The 18,409-nt window shown below is 31.1% G+C and overlaps 1 protein-coding gene across 1 annotated transcript in view; it reads right to left on the reverse strand.

Moving 5' to 3' along the window:
- Nucleotides 1-18,409, reverse strand: part of MIA2 (MIA SH3 domain ER export factor 2) — an 88,363-nt gene that overhangs the window by 15,241 nt on the left and 54,713 nt on the right. The window contains 10 exon segments of the mRNA XM_020916566.2: nt 2,129-2,287; nt 5,256-5,384; nt 7,005-7,087; nt 8,311-8,378; nt 11,601-11,636; nt 12,264-12,324; nt 13,340-13,441; nt 14,087-14,225; nt 16,635-16,725; nt 17,471-17,517. Coding sequence (XP_020772225.2) covers nt 2,129-2,287; nt 5,256-5,384; nt 7,005-7,087; nt 8,311-8,378; nt 11,601-11,636; nt 12,264-12,324; nt 13,340-13,441; nt 14,087-14,225; nt 16,635-16,725; nt 17,471-17,517 — 915 coding nt within the window.

Here is an 18,409-nt window from a genome sequence, read left to right on the forward strand (position 1 = left end):
TAACACTGGAAAGAGTCAGTAAACTTGAAGATAGATCAACAGAAGTTATCCAACCATAAAAAGAAAGAAAGGAAAAAACTTTGGCAATAAAATGAGGAGACAGAGATTCATGGGACAACATCAAAAGGTCTGAAAAATTATAGGTTTCAAGCAATTGTTAAACAACATGTCAAATATGTTCCAATTTTATGAATAATGGTCACTATTGTTTGGGTTCCAGCCTCAGCTCCTCATCTAGCTAACTGTTCTAACCAAAGACTGTCAGGGAAAATCCTTCTGGGACTCAGTTCCCTTCTCTATTTAGTAAGGACACTGGATAAATTAGTGGTTTTTAAATTTAGCTATTCCTCAGAACCTCCTAGAGAGGTTTTTTTTGGGAAATACAGATCTTACCTCCAGAGATCATGTTCAGAAGGTGTAATGACAACATCGCACATCAACTATACTTCAATGAAATTTACAGAAAAACTAGGGCGGGGGAATGTGGTGAAATCCAGGTATTTGCATTTTTTTAAGTCCCCTAGATTATTTCTGATAATAAGCCAAGTTTGAGCATCATCACACTAGCTAATACTTGGGGGGAGAGGCAGAGCATGTGACAGGGACTCTTGGTACTGACAGCTTATAAATTCTCAAAAGGAACATCCTTTACAAAAATATGAGATTTCCCTGGTGGTTCAGTGGTTAAGAATCCACCTTGCAATGCAGGGGACATGAGTTTGATCCCTAATCAGGGAACTAAGATCCCACATACCTTGGAGCAACTAGCCCATGCACCACAGCTAGAGTCCGTGAGTCACAAAGAAAGATCCCGCTAAGGCCTAATGCAGTCAAACAAAAAATTTTAAATATATATATGTGTGTATGTATATGTATATACACACACACACACACACACAGAAATACAATATATACCAAAAGTTTGAAATCAAACTACTTATGAAAGGGGCTGTAAATTATTCATCTTTATTTTTATCACATAAAGTTTAAAATGAATGCTACTTAAGAAAAAAATCCTTAAAAGGAGGATTTCTATGCCACCTATTAACAGATTCTTAAGTTTGAAAGTCACAGCATATATAGTTCTAAACATAAAAACAGTAAGAAAAATATTCAGCTTTCTTAGAATTATTTGGGTATTCATTCATTCATTCAACAAATATTTACTGGGCAAATACTACAGGCTCAGCACTGTTCTAGGTTCTGGAGATACAACAGTGAACTAAAGTGACACAAATCTCTATTTTTATGAAGCTGATACTATAATGATATCAAACAAAAGAAAGTAACCTCAAACCAAAGAAACTACCACTTCATACAACATACACACACTAACAAAGCAAAGGCTAACTCTTGGAATTAAAGGGTTTTTTTAATCACAATATTCTTCCTTTCCAACTCCTCAGGAAGCAATCTGAACTAGTATATTTTTTAAAATGTAACTAATTTATGCAAAGCAGGCATAGCTCACTTTACAAAACAGTGTCTGTTCCTGAAACACTGTGCATAAATAAAAGTTTAGCAAACAATAATTTTAATAACGTTCCTTGGGCAAATAGAGGCTATAAGGGAATAGCAGTTATTGCTTTACTTCAGAATATTCTACTGTGAGTCTTCTGGTAAATATATTTATCTTGACAATTAATCTAAGCTATGTTGTTCAAGGGTAAAAAGACAATTTTAAGATGAATAGTATAACTGCACAGAAGTGATGAAGGAATGGGTATACCTATGTTTATGAAAACATATCAAAAAAGAACTCCCTAAAAGATATAAAACTACATTCCAGGAGGGGCATGCTTAAAATGACAAGGGGGATTTTTTTCACTTTCCTAATTACACATTTCTCCATTGTTTGAATTTTCTAACATAAATATAAACATGTATCACTTCTATGAGCAACAAAAACTATAAAGACATTGCATGGTGGGGGTGGAGGGAGGACAGTTTTCTATAATGTGAATAATTATCCCTAATTACTCTCTTTGGAAATTTGTGTTACTACTGTTTTCTAATATGTACCATGGTTCTCCTTAAGACAGGGCACACGTGTACTTCTCTATTCCTGTATGTTGCACACACACTGGATGCCTTTCAAATACACACACCAAGTATGCTCATTCCATACCTGATGGAGGAATCATCGTCCTACGATCTTGTTCCCAGGGCGGTGAAAGGGAGCCAGTGTCAGAAGACGCTCTGTGAGGATCAGTTAGCCTATCAGAACTTGATTCTCCTCTTTCATCAGTAATCGGATGGTCCAGAGGATTCCCTGGGCCTCTTGAGCCTAATTAAAGAAGAAAGATACAAATGCTTTATCTAAAAAAGTATTATAAGATCTCATCAAATAAAATCCAGGCCTTTTTTGAAAGGCAAAACAGTCAGATTCTAACCAAGTTATCCCAAGACACATTAGACTATAACTCAATCCTATCAAAGCCATTTCTAAAACAAAAGAAAATATTTTGTCATATACATAGATACTTGCCTATAAAACTCATTCTTAAATGTTATTACCATCATTATTTACATATAAAATCAGTGGTTAAATTGGAAATTATAAATACTAAGTCTGAAAAATAAGAGTAGAAAGTAAATAGCAAAATAAAGGATTTCTATATCAGATGTAATAATTATGAGATTTTTGTTAATTAAACTAATATGCCAATAGTCAAAGAGTATGAAGCCTTTAAAACAGTCATCTTAGAGGCTATATACCTATTTTAATATTCTGCAACTACTAAAGGTATATTTTAGAAATGTACTCAGATTAACTTAACAGCTACTTAAGAAATTGCATCTTACTATTGTAGTAAGTAGAGGCATGACTCTTCATGAGTTCTGCCTCAGAAATGATTTTAGCCAGTCTGATTACAAAATTTATATATGCCAAATATATCTGGCTTTAAGCGGCTTCTAGCAATTTTTAAATATCAAGTTCACCTCCAAAGAAAGCTCATAACTCTGAAGTCAAGTCTAAAATAAAAAGTTTCAAAAGCAACAGCACTGTTGAAATAAACACTCTGAACAAGGTAACACTCGTTTGGGTAAGAAAATCTGACATGCTAACATTTATAAAGAAAGGGAATCATTCCAAAGTTCCCTTCCTATGACCACAGAAAGAATGGCACCTCAACTAATAACCCATACTCAAGTAAAGTGAAAAACACAAATACAAAAAGTTTCAATATTAAATAACAAAATTAATTAATTAATATTTCATCTGTCATTGAGGGGAGAATGAGGTCTCCTCAAAATTACATTGCCCAGAAAATAAAAGCTTATTTAATTTTTCAAAGAACTTTAAAAAACAATTATTTTAATAGAAATCATTCTAAAATGCTCCCCACATTTCAGCACTTCCTTTAAGAGATAAAAGTAATATGACCTTTACATGGTAACTTGTAGCAATCAGTATAAGCATTCTGTTTGTTTTTTTTTTTTTTAATTTTAGTAATTTTTAAAATTGTTCTATCTACTCTTGTTGTCCGGAAGCCAACTGACTTTTATGTCAGAAGGTCTATTTATCCTTATTCCTTCTAGTTTGTTCATCCTTTTTATCAGTTCATCAGAAGGGAAAAAAAGGCTGGGAAAATTAAATCGGTGAAATACGTGCAAGAGTCAATTAGGCTAAAGTTGTCTAGAGTGAAAAAACGGATCTTTAAAGGAGACATTCAAAGACTTTCTCCTGATTGCTTACTTCCAGAGGAAAAAAAGTACAGGCAAGTGACTATTAGGTGAAAAACTGCCAACATGAACATGCTAAAGGTCAAGGTTTTTCATTTAGTCCACAAGTTACATACAATTTACTCTAAAAAGAAATTATTTTCCTTACACTCAATCTTACTGAAACATGTATCTCATCCAAACTTTCAAAAAAAAAAAGATAAGAGGAAGGAAAAGAAAGGTCATTCTTCTCTTGTGGGTCATAGAAACTTTCAGTTCAAAGCAACTCTTTTAAGGCCTGCTGCTAACTTACTTAAAACTTCTGCAGCTTTTCTAACAAACAGTAAAACACCCTTGCAAATGATCTAATCACATTGTATCTTGAAAGTTATTTTAAAAAGAAAGGAAAGTAACTTAAATAGGAGAGGAGAAATCAAAGGTAATTTTTACTGTTATTTCAAATATTCAATTAACTACAAGCAATCCTTGACTTATGTCATTCAACTTTAAGTGATTCACATTGCCAATTTAGCTAATTTATACCCTTACTTATAGGGCACTGTTTTTCAGGACTGTTGGCTGCAACCCATCGTGGCGTATGAAGTTAATCTTAACTAGCATTCTTTCTTAATGAAATAGAATAGAACTGAATAGAAGTTATCACAAAGCATCAAAGATAGTAAGGGTAGTACTATCTCATGTGACTGGCTTCAGTAACACTTATGTTCATGTGTAATCTGACATGATATAAACACAAATTCAGGGCTAAAAACCTAAGGCTCTCGATTTTGGAATAAACATGTTTGAATTTTGCCATAACGCAAGGGAAAGTTCTAAAGTAACTTGACAAACAAAATATAGTTGAGAGATCAAAAGAGGAAAACTCCAGATCAAAAGAGGTATACAGGTAACATCAGTGCTGATGAGGTAACTGCAGAAAGATCAATAGCTAATGCTTGGGCTTGAATGGCTCTGGAAATTCTCAAAAACACATAAGGGGGTAACAAAGCACATGATCTTGGGTCAGTTTCTTAAAATATTAACATACTATTTAGGGCTCTTTTAAGATTCCCAAAAAAACTATGTCTACCAGAGAGCACTTCTGAATTCCTTATTTCTTAAAAAAAAAAAAAAAAAAAAAATAGCTCTTTCACTTTCTGATTTTCTACAATAAAAAGATCATGATAATAAAGTAAAAAAAGATTTTTAAAAAATTCTGTATTCCAATAATGCTTAATTAAAATACAATTTTATGCTAGGTTATACTGTTACTGTATTTCATGTATACTTTTATAAAGTTATATATTATGTAGTAAAAGATCCAGCTTTTTAAAAGGTTTTAAAAGATGATATATCAAGTCCCTGACCAAAATGTAATCCATCAGAAATAGGTTTCTAAGGGAAAAATATATTCAAATTAGATGTCACAGAGTTTCTTTTCCAAACAAAAATTAACCCAGAGTAAGTAAGTGCAAGGAATGCCTGTATTTTTCAAAGGTTTATTTTAAAGATCATTTTAAAGATAAGTTGAGATGAAAATATAAAGTAAGGAAGAAATCTAGAGTAATAAAGATGTTTAAACAATATACCTCTTCCTCCTCCCCCTGGAAGCAAAGGTGAGAGTCTGAGTGGACCCTCCAACAAAGTTGGAGGGGAGAGAAAAGCTCTCATTTCAGGTGAAGGTCGACCCAATGGTGAGGGACCATATGGGGAATGCTCTGGAATAATTAAAACAGCATATTTAAATTCATAGTTTCAATTACCTACACTATAGATTAGAATCCTAACTCAGCAATTACCATCGGGTCATTCTATTGCCAATTTAAATTTAATCTCTGTCCTAAATACTAAAGGTGCCTTGGGTTTAGCTAATATGGGATGGAGCTATATATAGAACCATGTGTTTAAGTCTATCTACCAGACACTTCAGTCAATAAAAACATCACTCTTTCGGTAACTAATACACTTGAATGATCATACACTATTAAGTAAAGGACACCATATTTTAGAGTTATAAGAGGATTTGAGGGGCATGAAGTTTGTTTGTTTTTGTTTTGTTTTTAATGGCAGTATGCTTCCAGATAGTTCAGCTGGTGAGGGTTGTACCAATAGAAGGGCTCTGTTTAAATCAGGGCCAGACAGGGCCTGTATTGGGCTATGAATTACCCGAGTAAAGTTCAGATTTTCAAAAGCATGAAAAAAAAAACCCAGAAAATACTCTGAACCTTCAGAAATTACTTCTGATTTATCACCAGTGAAAACTCAGTTTTACACATCAAATAAATCACTTTATCTATAAACCATATAACCAAAAGTCTGATCATTTTATAAACTTCACCATTCTCAAATAATGGTTATTCTTCCAAAGATCGAAAATCAACAACATTATCAAAAAACAAACAAACTTCAATGCCACCCAAAATAACACTTTTCAAAACATGCTAAATTTTATTATGTAGCTTATATAATATTTGAATGTAGTTATAACAAAAGATCAAAGCATTATTTACCCTGAGACATTTTTGCATAAGATTCAGATAAAAAATTCTTTCTGTATAACTCCCTCAACTCCAGACTTTGCTCCTATTTGAAATTCATAACAATCTGCTATTTCTTAATGTAGAAATACTTAATGAAACTGGACTCTCAAAGTGATTTTTATAACTTTTCAACAGTTACTAAAAGAGGAGTCTACCTACACAAGATAGGTTTATTTTTACTACCCTAGAAGCTTAATTCCAATTCAAGCAAAATTATTTTGAAAAATGTAAACTATTTGGAATAGTATGAGATCATAAAGATGCTAACTCACTAATGAATGGACAGAAATATTAAATACATCTTCCAAATAACTGGTTCTTTTGGAGGTAATTAAAGCAATCAAAACTCAGATTAATAAAGTTTTCCCACCCTTTTAATGAAGTTTTAAATAATTTAAAACCAGCTGTTTTAATTCTTATTTTTAAAATTCAAGCAAATTCCAAAGAATGGTTAATATGTAAACAGTCACAATGCTATTCCATTTAAGCAATCTTTACCCATTCACTCTCCAAAAAAATAATGGGTACCTTACTATGTACCAAGCACTTTGCTTCCCAAGGAGCTCAAGGTACTAAACATACATCATCCTACAAAACACCACTGAGAAAGCCATTACTCACATTATTGCTAGAGAACAAAACTCAGAAACTTGGGAGACCACAAGATAACTCAGATTAGAGCCCTAGCTCCAAACTCTAAAAAATTCATAAGAAGTAGTGTTAATTCACACTAATATAAATGGTATGTACAAAATATATTAAGTACTTTTTTAATGAGGGGTTAAAAAAAAAAACTACCTCTGCCAAATGCTGTATTTGGAACATCAAGTGCATAAGGATCTTTTTCTAAAAGTTCAATTTTAAACTCTGTTTCAGTTAATCTGCAAATAAAGAACAAACATCACTAAGTTACTTATCTAAGAGAAGCACTCACATTTCAAGAAAAATGCCACTATTATAAACTATTTTTTATTATCTCAATATCTACATAAAAGAAACAGGTCCTTTAAAATTATTCTGACCAAAATACCTTTATATATTCCCCACTATTTATTTTAGGGTAACAGGTTCCTTTTGTCTCATGATAGTGATGTTTTGCTGAGGTTTGGAATTGTTTTATTCTCTTTCAAAACTAGGCTACAAAGAATACCATATCACAGAATCCAACTTTTAGAAAGATCTTGAAGGGCCCTCCAAGGTCAATGAGTTCAAACCTATTATTTTACAACTAAGGAAAGTGAGGTTAGGAGTTTAAATGATTTATGCAAAATGAAAGTACAGGGTTAAAACTCAGGGCTCCCAGCTCTGAATCACATAAGCTTTCCGTTGTAGTGTTACCCATACGATTCCCATCATAACATAAAGTTGGAACCTGATTAATTCATCCTACTATTTTATTCCTTTCCAAACTTTTATCTGAAAAATATGACATTTTAAAAGAATCTTATTTCTAGTTCTATACCATTAGATCTGAAATAAAACATTTAATCATATGGCTTTAATTTCTGAGTAGAAAAGACAAGTAAGAGACTAAAACTAATACTGGATAATGTTAATAGTACATTCTGTCAAGAAATTATAACACTATGGGAAGACTTTTGCAGTCTTCATAGAAAACTATTTACTCTTCCCTTCAATTGTACACTATACTCTTTTATCCTCTCATTCATTTTGTTATTGTAAAGCAATGCCATCCAATATAATAAAATCATGGAAAAAGAGAAATAATAAACATTCTATCCATTTATTCATTAAAAGATGTTAATACTCTGTGAATTACCATGTCAAAAAGATTTATCCTTTCTATATCCATCTCTTATAATCTCTTTCTACCCACTCTGATTTAAATAAAATTTCTTTAAGTTATACTTTTTACAAAAAAATCTATGAAAAGTTTCTCTCCGTTACAGTAACCTCTAGTCAAGCGTTTCAAACAAAAAAATCTAGTAAACTCTAATAGAACTAAGGTAGACTTTATTACTAGATATGTTGGGTCACTGAAAGTCTGTTTATCCTTATAAAAATATCAACTACTTAATAAAATAACAACTAAGAATAAAAGTCATAAGCAAAGTTTTTAAAGTATTCCTACTAAGATACTTACTTTTGTCTGTTGTGAGCATTTTCTTTCCTTAAATCATTGAGGTTTCTTTCAGCAGTCCGAGCTGCCAACTTAAGGAAAATAATATATTTTAAAATAAATTTATGAAAACTTGAAATATAAGCATACATAAATATCTCAATAATTGCATACAAATATCACAATCACTTAAGTATATAAGAAAGCATTTCAGTAAACTCAATGTAAAAAAAATTAATTTAGAAAATTATATCAAAAAGAAATGAGTTTCATACAACAAATGTACTTGCCAAGAAATGCTTTCAGCTAGATGTGAAGTCAAGGATTAGAATTACTTGGTGTTGTAAATATCCAAATAACATGACAAGAGCTATGGAAGAGGACTCAAGCTTAGGAATGGAGACTCAGAATTATGCGTGGCAGCATTGGCAGTGGAACAAAGTAACTATCTCTGGAAAGAGATCACTGTAATTCTGTGAAACTATAAAGGTCTAAACATGCTGGTAAAGGCCATTTTTTTTTAATGACTGAATATAATCAAAGAATGCTGCATGTTTATTAAGTACATAGCACTGTAGAGATACATTCCTTTAGTCTTTTACATTTATTTACAGACACTTTCATTTAATAAAAATCAGAGTACCAATACAGATATTACAAGAAAAAAAAGCTTATACCAAGAATATGCAATAAACCCAAATAGCTGTGGATAAAATTAAGCTTGCATAGAATACTACGTTTCCCTGTTATCCTGTGGACTCTCCAGGGTAGAAGCAGCAGAGTGGGGAACATCACAGCTGCCAGATTAATGCAGTTCACTAGGGCAAATGTGGCAGTCACCAAAAGGCAGGCAAATTAACGCAGTCTACAATTTTGAACTGTACCTGAGAATTGACTTTAACTGGGCCAATAACCAAAAATATAGCTTAACCACATGTTAGCACTCAATATCAAAAGATTCCAGGTGTAAATCTTTTTCCAAATTATATAATCAATTTTGTACTAACAAAAAAGAACACCATTGTAACAATTTTTGTTAACAAAATACCAATTCATTTAACTTTTAATGATGCAGAACTAAAATCATTTCTAAATGTTTGCTAATGTGTAACATATTTACTGTTAAACATATGGCACAAAAATGTGTAGTTGAGTCAAAAGTAAGTTCTACTCTGATTATAGTATAGTATATATTAAAGATATACCTACAACAAAGAAATATAAAAATAGACTGATGACAATGGTTCACATTTGAAAAATTTACACCCAGAAGTTAGCAAAAACTGTAATTTTAGTAAATAACCAACTATATTGTAATCTAAAACATTTATATTCAGATATTGAACACTTAACAATATGCAAAAAAGATTCTATTAGGTACAGGTGTTAAGAAGGAAAACAAAACAGTCCCTATAAGCTTAAATCTGTGGTAAGAACAAATACAAATAACCACAGTACTTGCCACAGGATACAAAAAAAAAACCCAAGTACTATGACAGTTTAAAGGAAGATTAAATCTAACAGGATGGAGCAAAGAAATGCTCAACAGAGAAAGTAACACCTAAAATTAAGAAATTATTACAGTAAAATAGTGGAAACAAACTGAAAGTTTATAAAATGAAAAACTTCATAGAAAAGATAAAACTTCATAAAAAATATCTATGATATATTAAGAAAGGTTATAAAACAATATATGATCTTGTTTTTTTAAACGTATATATGTGCTTTATGTCTCAATGTATCTATAAAAGTATGGAATAAATTAAAGTACTACTGCTGATTACTTCTTTGTACTTTTCTACATGGTATAATTTTTGTTCAATGAGTATATATTATTTTTATAAAATATCTTTAGTTTGAGACATGAAGGGCATATTTTCTGCATGTTTTAATTTAAGGTCAATGTCATTATTTACTAAATAAGAATTTCAATGTATTGAAAAGAAAAAGTATAAGACTTGGAATCTTAAAAAAAAAACATGTAAGACTTAGAATCTAAAAGGTCAATGTTTCAACCTCAAATCTTAACTCTCTAATCACGTGACCTAGGGCTGTTTCCTCATCAGGAAAACCTGAATTACAATACCCATTTTTTTTACAGTTATTGTGTGGACTGAGTGAGTAATATATGTACAATGCCTTTGAGTACAGTGCCTAGAATATATGCAATACTAATAAACATCAGTTCCTCTCCATCTTTAAAAAATAATTTGCATCTGAGCATTTAGAAAGGAGTGAGGAAGACTAAACTCACTTCCAATACCAGCATATTATTTCAATAACAAATATTTCAATAACAAATATTACAGAAGCATATACATAAAAGCTCAAAATTGGGAAGGATCCTGATATTCAACTTATCTAATTTCTTACTCTAAGCTGAAATCTCCATTCCAAGAAACATCCATGCCTAAAAATAAAAATATCTTCCAAGGTTCAGTACAGCAGTGACAATTTAACAGTTAACATTTACTGAATGCCTACTATATGTCAGGTACTTGGCTATCAGAATTATCTTACTTAATGTCATCACAATAACTGTGAAATAGATACTAGTAATATCTCTGTCTTTAGGTAAGGAACTGGTGGTAAGTGATAGGGCCAGGATAGCAACCAAGACAGGATGACTCCAGACCCCATATTCACCTACTGTGCAAATCACTTCCCCTTGAAGACTTTGAGGGGCAAGTCTTTCAAAGGCCAGCTGTTAACAATTCTTCATGTTAGAGAGACCATCCTGATCATTACTCAAAATCTATATAGTTATCACTTTCTCATACAGTTCCTCCAAAACACTGACATGTCATTTCTTGTGAAGGTCTTTTTTTTAATGTGTAACAAGTAATTAAAAATCAGAGAATCAGATACCTGAATTATATTAATATAACTTTTAGAACTAGGACGGGCTTTAGATTATTACTTCAGCTAGTCCCATTGTTTTACAGATGAGTAAACAAGCCCAGAGAATTTTAAAAATTTGTCCACAAGTAATTAGCTGGCAATCCACTGCCTGAAACAAGTCCATGAACGTTGCCTCACCTCCCCCTGAGTATAAGCCCCAAAGAGTGAAGCTCCGTGCAAAGAAGTAATGTGCTAAAAGCAGAGAAGGAAAAATCAGATTGTGTGAATAACTGTATCATAACAAAGTATTTAGTTCATAAGGGATGTAATTCCACTACTGGTGAAATTAAAAGAAACTGATTTCTTTATACACTACCTTTTTTCTCAGTTATAAAAGTGTACCTTTACACTGCTCATCTAAATTAGGAAAAAGAACAATTTGACAAAAAAGCCTAAGAAAATTTAATACTTACCCAATTATCATGTGCTTTTTTCTCATGAGAAATAATCTGAAAAAGAAAAATCATTAAAATACTACTAATAACTATTTTTTTCTGTAAAAAAACATTCATACCTACCACTATGATTTAATACAAAACTCATAAACTCAAAAATAATCATCTCTAAAAAGTCAGCAAGTATTATTTTAAAGCAAATTTTCATATACATATGATCTACTCTATTACACTTCTAAAACAAAAGCAATGTTAAGACAACTGAAATTTTTGTCTAGTACATTTCTGTTTTACACAATAATCAATTACAATCAGCTCAGTTCAGTTCAGTTCACTCGCTCAGTCGTGTCCGACTCTTTGCGACCCCATAAATAGGAGGTACCAATTAAGAAACAACTAGCCAGACTGGTTTTATATATATATATATATATATATATATATATATATATATGACCCTAATGCTGATATATGTTTATTTATTTATGCAACTCAAATTCCCAAATCAGCAGTAGTTCACATAGCAACTTTAAAAAATGTCTCTTTTACCAGAATCTTTGCTCCCTAGAAATGTTCCACCACCACATGCAAAACCTCAAGAGACTAACTATACTCCTGCATCAAAACAGATATGAATTCAAACAAATCACTACTGTTTTAAGTTACACATACACACACACATACCTGTCCTTGATAAGAATGAATAGTTCTCTCCAACTCTTCTTCTAGATCTTTGGCTCGCTTTCTATAAAGAACAAACAATCATTCTACTCTTAACATAAACTAAGAAATGACAGAACACACTATCTCTACTGAAAATATTAATTAACTTAACACCTAGACTGCTTTGTTTCATGTAATGCTAGAAGTCCACATGTTCATCACCTTTGGTGTTGCTGGTTTAGTTGCAAGGTTCTAAAGCATATTTTTTTCCTGATATAATTTAAACATTAGGTAAGCTTTAGGAATACTACTACTTGAGTTTACCTAAAACAAATATCATGAAAAGATTTAGATGGAATACTGGCTCATTTTCATTTTTAAGAAGCATATTGGGAGATGTATTCAGATGTCTAGTGTCTTAATAGAACTCTAGGAAATTAAAGATGTGTGAGAAAGAAAATGCTATTACCTTTATAAGACTAAAAAGACTTAAAGTTCATAAGACTATAAAAAGACCTTATAAGACTAAAAACTTTTCCATAAAATTCAAGCTTGCTCTTCCTAATGTAAAATGAAGTATCACAACTATTTGGAGTACTGCTGAATCTTGTCACTTATTTCCTCTAGGTTTTTATTATTTCTATTATTTTAGGATTGATTATTTCAGTAAGGATTGAGCTAAGGTAAAAACTAGATTTATGGTCTTATAAACACTTCTTCATAACTTTAATTAAGGCTTATTCTTTTGGCAGCATACTTCTCAAATTGATTAATATTATATACATTCTTCCCCATGTGAACCAAAGAGGAAAGACCTTAAAATTAGTCACATTAACAAAGTTCTTAACTTTAACATAATATAGGATTGCCCATATTCAAATCCAACTACTCAGAGATTCTGAATTACATAAAGTAAAAGAAAAACTTTTTTCCTTTTTATATTTTCTGTATAATTGCATAAGAGCAAGACATCTAAATGAAAAATAATAAAATTATGGGGGATTTTTTTTGATTACTCTATTATTTTTTTCTGCTTTTGGGCTTTTGTATGGATACCCTTCCTACCTCAAAAAGAAAGGGGTGAAATATATTCATACCTGTAGGTCTCCAGCTCTTCAGCTGCATGGCTGATCTTTTCATCAGCTTTGGAAAGTTTCTCTTCTTTCTCTAAACGGTAATTTTCCTCCATTGTCAATTTCCTTAAAACAAAAAGTATTTTATTTCTGTCATTGTATGTCATAAAATAACCAATGGTATATTTTTAATTATATCACAACTGGTGATTTATTCTACTGCTTCCCATAAAGCAACCTGTAAATATCAATAAAAACATCACACGTAAGAAAAAAACAAATGTACCTGAGTGTGGAATTTAATATTATAGAATCAAATTGTAAAGCACCTTATCCAATACAGTACTACTAATACAGAAGCTTTAAGAGTTCACCATTATCATTTATATTTTTATCATTGAACAAAAAATGTTTCAAAATCAAATAACTTTCTTAAAAAAATAATTTGATGAGATGCAACCCAATCATAAATTAAGAACTTTGAATAACCACATAATGAAAGTGAAAGTCACTCAGTGGTGTCTGACTCTGTGACCCCAAGGACTATAGAGTCTGTGGAATTCTCTAGGTCAAAATACTGGAGTGGGTAGCCTTTTCCTTCTCCCAGGGATCTTCCCAACATAGGGATCGAACCCAAGTCTCCCACATTGCAGGTGGATTCTTTACCAGCTGAGCCACAAGGGAAGCCTAAATAATCACATAAGCTGAAAGCAAAATGTCTTTAAGCTATTTTATCTGCCACTCAATGGAGTGACCAATGTAATTTATTACCTGTGAAGTATCATTTCATTTTCTTGATATAGTTCAGTCATTACTTTAAGTTTCTGCTGAAGTTTTTGAGTTTCACTTTCGAACTGTGTATTTTCTGACTGTAAAGATGCTTGTTCAGTCTGGAGATTTTTAATACACTCTACAGAAAAATTTTTTAAATCACAATTAAGGGAGCAAATATTTTGAGCTACACATTAATATTTTATAAAAATAAAAATTACAAAAACTAATTATTAATAGACTAAATTCTTTCTGACAGAAAATTGATATTCTGTTCGCCTAAATACCTTTTAACATGTTAAAGAGCTATATAAATTATAATTTTTTTTATTATATAAGGATTTCCTACAAAAAATTTCTAAAACCTTCAGTACTCTAATTCTAGCATCTAATTTTCAGTCTAGGAGACAAAAGTCACTAAAATTCTCAAAGTTTTGGTGATGAGGATTTTGAAGGCAAATACTTTAGCTTAATATTTCCTGTGAATCTCTCCCACATGATTAATAATGCATCTTTTTTTCCCTAGTAAAGTTTACCCATTAATAACTTCTACCCAGCCTCTTTTTAAGCCAAAATTTTTATACGTGGTAAAAATCAAGCCAGAAATTTGGATCTTCTCATAATGAATGCCCCAAAGTCCTGCTGGCTTACACCAGATCAAGACTGGAAAGGAAAGTACTAACTTTAGCTTTGTTTCAACCTAAAAGAATCATCAATGAAAATTAAACAATTCTAATTAATTATGATTATAAAATAATTAGTGGATACACTAACTAAGGAAATTATTTCTCTTTCAACATAACATAATTCATAAGACTAAGGTGACATCTCCCAAAAAAACGTGTATGAATCATGATCATACCACAAATCTTGAAACAAGGCAAAACTCACTCTGCCTGAACAGGACAATTCCAAAACCATACTAACAATCATTAGAATTTTACTGATTTATGTAATGTTATATAATTATTCTAAAACATCTACTAATTAAATATACACACCAAAAAGACAGTTTAATACCTTAACATTAAATGATTAAATGTGCAGAAAATTGTCCACATCTGTCTTTCCAAGAAATTTTAAAATCTAGATCAGTAAAGTTTATTGACCTTTGGCCTTAAGCCATTGCCATGTCGTCTTAATAATTCTTAACAAGCCATTGTTAAGTCACTTAACTGACATTCATGTTGGATATTACTTCTTTTAAAATTGGATCATCTCTATTTAAAAAAAAAATTAAACCAACACTTAAACTTTCATTATATTTTTTCACTTCTACCGTAACTATTTTGTTTCAAATCCTCTGTATCTTAAAATAGCACTGTAAATGATTACCAAAAACGACAGGGTCAGAGGAGAAACAATTCAGAAGAAAACCTTTCTGTTCTGAATAGAAGATCAATTATAGAAATTTATCTTTCATGACTCCCTAAAATAAGAAAGATTTGCAAGAAGGGACACAAAGTCTCCAAATACTAGTTTTAGAAAAATAGTAATTTGCCAAGATACCATTTGAAGTGATGGGGTAACTGGTGAGCAAATTCCTTACAATCCCAGCACTTACTACAGTTCCTCACCGACAGCCTGTTAATGTACCAAAATAGGGCTTCCTTGAAAGTAGGCTCCATATCTTTCCCTCTTGTAAATCTCCCATGGCTTTTAGTACTATACATTAGCAAAACTTTAAGTTAATATTAATGTTTTTCAAAATTCAAAAATAACTGAACTACCAGTACCATGTGAATAGGGCAATGATAATTTTTTTAAATAATCTGTATCTTTGGTGGTTCAACCTTTTCAAAAAATGTCTTATTATAAACCCAGTTTACTTATTTTAGAAATTTTTGAAAATATAGATAAGTAAAAAGAAAACAGAAATCTGTCCATGATCCCATATTCAAAGAGAATCATGGCTGACATTCAAGAATGTCCTTCCATCATTTTTTTATGCTAACAGTTATGCTGATTTTTTTTTTTTTACAATATGGAATGTTCCTTACATCAACTTTTAAAATTTTGGAACATAACAGTATTTGTTCACTTGAGGAAAGAAAACACTATCAGCAAAATAAAAAAAAAAAATCTTTTCAATGATAAAAAACATCAGTTCTACAGGTCTAACATCATTCCCATATATGTTAATATACTATGCAAGGACATTAGAGGAAAAAACTGTACCATAAAAAGATCTATAAAATATAGAAGTACCACTAATAAAAATCAAATTTGCAATTAACAAAGTTTTTTTTAAACTAAGTTTTAATTTGCTACTTTTTAATAACTAAAACCATACCAAATATTTGACACTGAAATTGAAAGTACAGCTTTACTTTTTTTAATAATGCCATTAATTTTATATAAATATGGGGGAAATGATATGACTTTACCAACAATAAAAACTCAGACTAACTTTTCACAAATAACAAACAAAAGTAAAAAAAAAAAAAAATCAAATTGTATCTCCCCATAATTGATTCAATTAATGTTCTATTCTCTATAAGAAGACATATTTATTTAGAGAAACTTTGTAAGTCTATAGATTATCTACCTGTAAGCTCTTCTTTTGTTTTATCAACTTCAGATAATTGAGTGTAAATTTGGTTTCTTTCTCCTTCTAGGGTTTTTAAAGAAGCTCTTAACTTCAAAGAATGGGAGAAGGAGAAGAAAAAAAGCAACATTATAAACAATTATACCAAAACAAACAAAAATCTCAATATACCATCCTAATCTTTTGAAGTTCTTTTACACTCCAATGAAATTGCTACCCAGACTACAGAAGTCAACAATGGAGTTTCCATCTTAGAAAGTTAGCAAAGTCATCAACACATGTAAATCTCAAAACAGGAATAAAAGTCAGTGACTAATGCTTGAACAGCAGCTGTTTGCTTTCAGCACATAAATTTTGATCAAAGCAACCTTCAAGCTACATTACTGAAACTTCACATAGATCAATAAAGATCAAGATACCACTACTAGGATGAAACAGAGTAGGGATAAATCACAAGAAAATGAATCTAGCACCTACTTCTCAAGATAAGATATGGGGCAATAGAATATTAGAAAACACTGAGACCAGAGGATGAAGAACATTGAAAGAGGAAAAGTATGGGAAAATATGTAGTAAACAATCTTAATACAGTCCTTATCCAAAGAAATGAGTGCACACCTTGAAAATTTTTATTACAATAAATTCTAAAAACTAACAATATGAATTTCTAGTTATCATAAAAAATTAAAAAGCAACTGAAGAAAATTCTGATCACTTCTAAAACTTCTGTCACTTATATGGTAACTATAAAATGGACATTTAAAACAGTTACTAGGATATATGGATTTAATCCATGCTTTATCTGTTTCTCTATATTCTTATGTAGTAATGCAAACCTTAGCAGCATGAATCAGTTTCTTCAAAGCTCCTTTTGGTTGATTATCTATAGTGAAAAACAAAAACATAATAACTTGATAAAACAGTACAATGACACAACAGACAGCCAAATGATTTTATTAGTTCACTCAACTAGAGCTTTATAATCCCTTGCTACAATAAAGAATTTAATAAAAGGCACAGTGGCCTCAGACCTGCTCCAAGGAAGCTAAACAAAAAAAGCAATGGAATTATCATAGTATCATGTAACATGGTTCTTCACCACTAACTCCAAAAACAGAGTTAAAATAAGCATTTGGGAATCACCTAAATCTAGCCCACAGTTTCAATTATTCTTATTATTCAATCCCTCATCAGACAAAATATGACCAGAATTATATTCCAAATTAAAATAACATTAAACATGAGTTTTCTCATTAGAAAAATAATTATTTCTAAAAAAATAAATTAAAATTTTAAAAAAAAAGAAAAATAATTATTTCTTACAAGATATAGCAGAAGTAAAAAAGTACAAACAGAACTATATGTCTTTACTTTGGAGTGTACTTTTCTTCCAAGACATTAATGTTATCATCAAAGAAAATCTTTAAAAAAAAAAAAATCACACCTTCTCCTTAACACATTTTTTACTGACACAGAGTATGGAGGGAGAGAAAAGAGAAAGGTTACAAAAATCAGAGAAACTATCACTGGGGGGAAACTCAAAGAAGATACCTGAGACTTCTCTGCACTGTTCTTATGATTTTCTGTGAGTCTATACATCAAAACAAGATGTTCTCTTTCAAAGTCAAAAGAACTGATCTGAAAACACACTAAGTGGCTATAGGGAACCTAACTTCTGCTGAGTTTTCATACTGCAACCAGCAATGGCAACAGAATTTGGGCTGGTAAAAATTAAAGTACTGTCACCATACGAACCATCTAAAGAAATGCATCTT

The sequence above is a fragment of the Odocoileus virginianus genome, chromosome 16 (assembly GCF_023699985.2).
Source record: "Odocoileus virginianus isolate 20LAN1187 ecotype Illinois chromosome 16, Ovbor_1.2, whole genome shotgun sequence".
Taxonomy (NCBI): domain Eukaryota; kingdom Metazoa; phylum Chordata; class Mammalia; order Artiodactyla; family Cervidae; genus Odocoileus; species Odocoileus virginianus.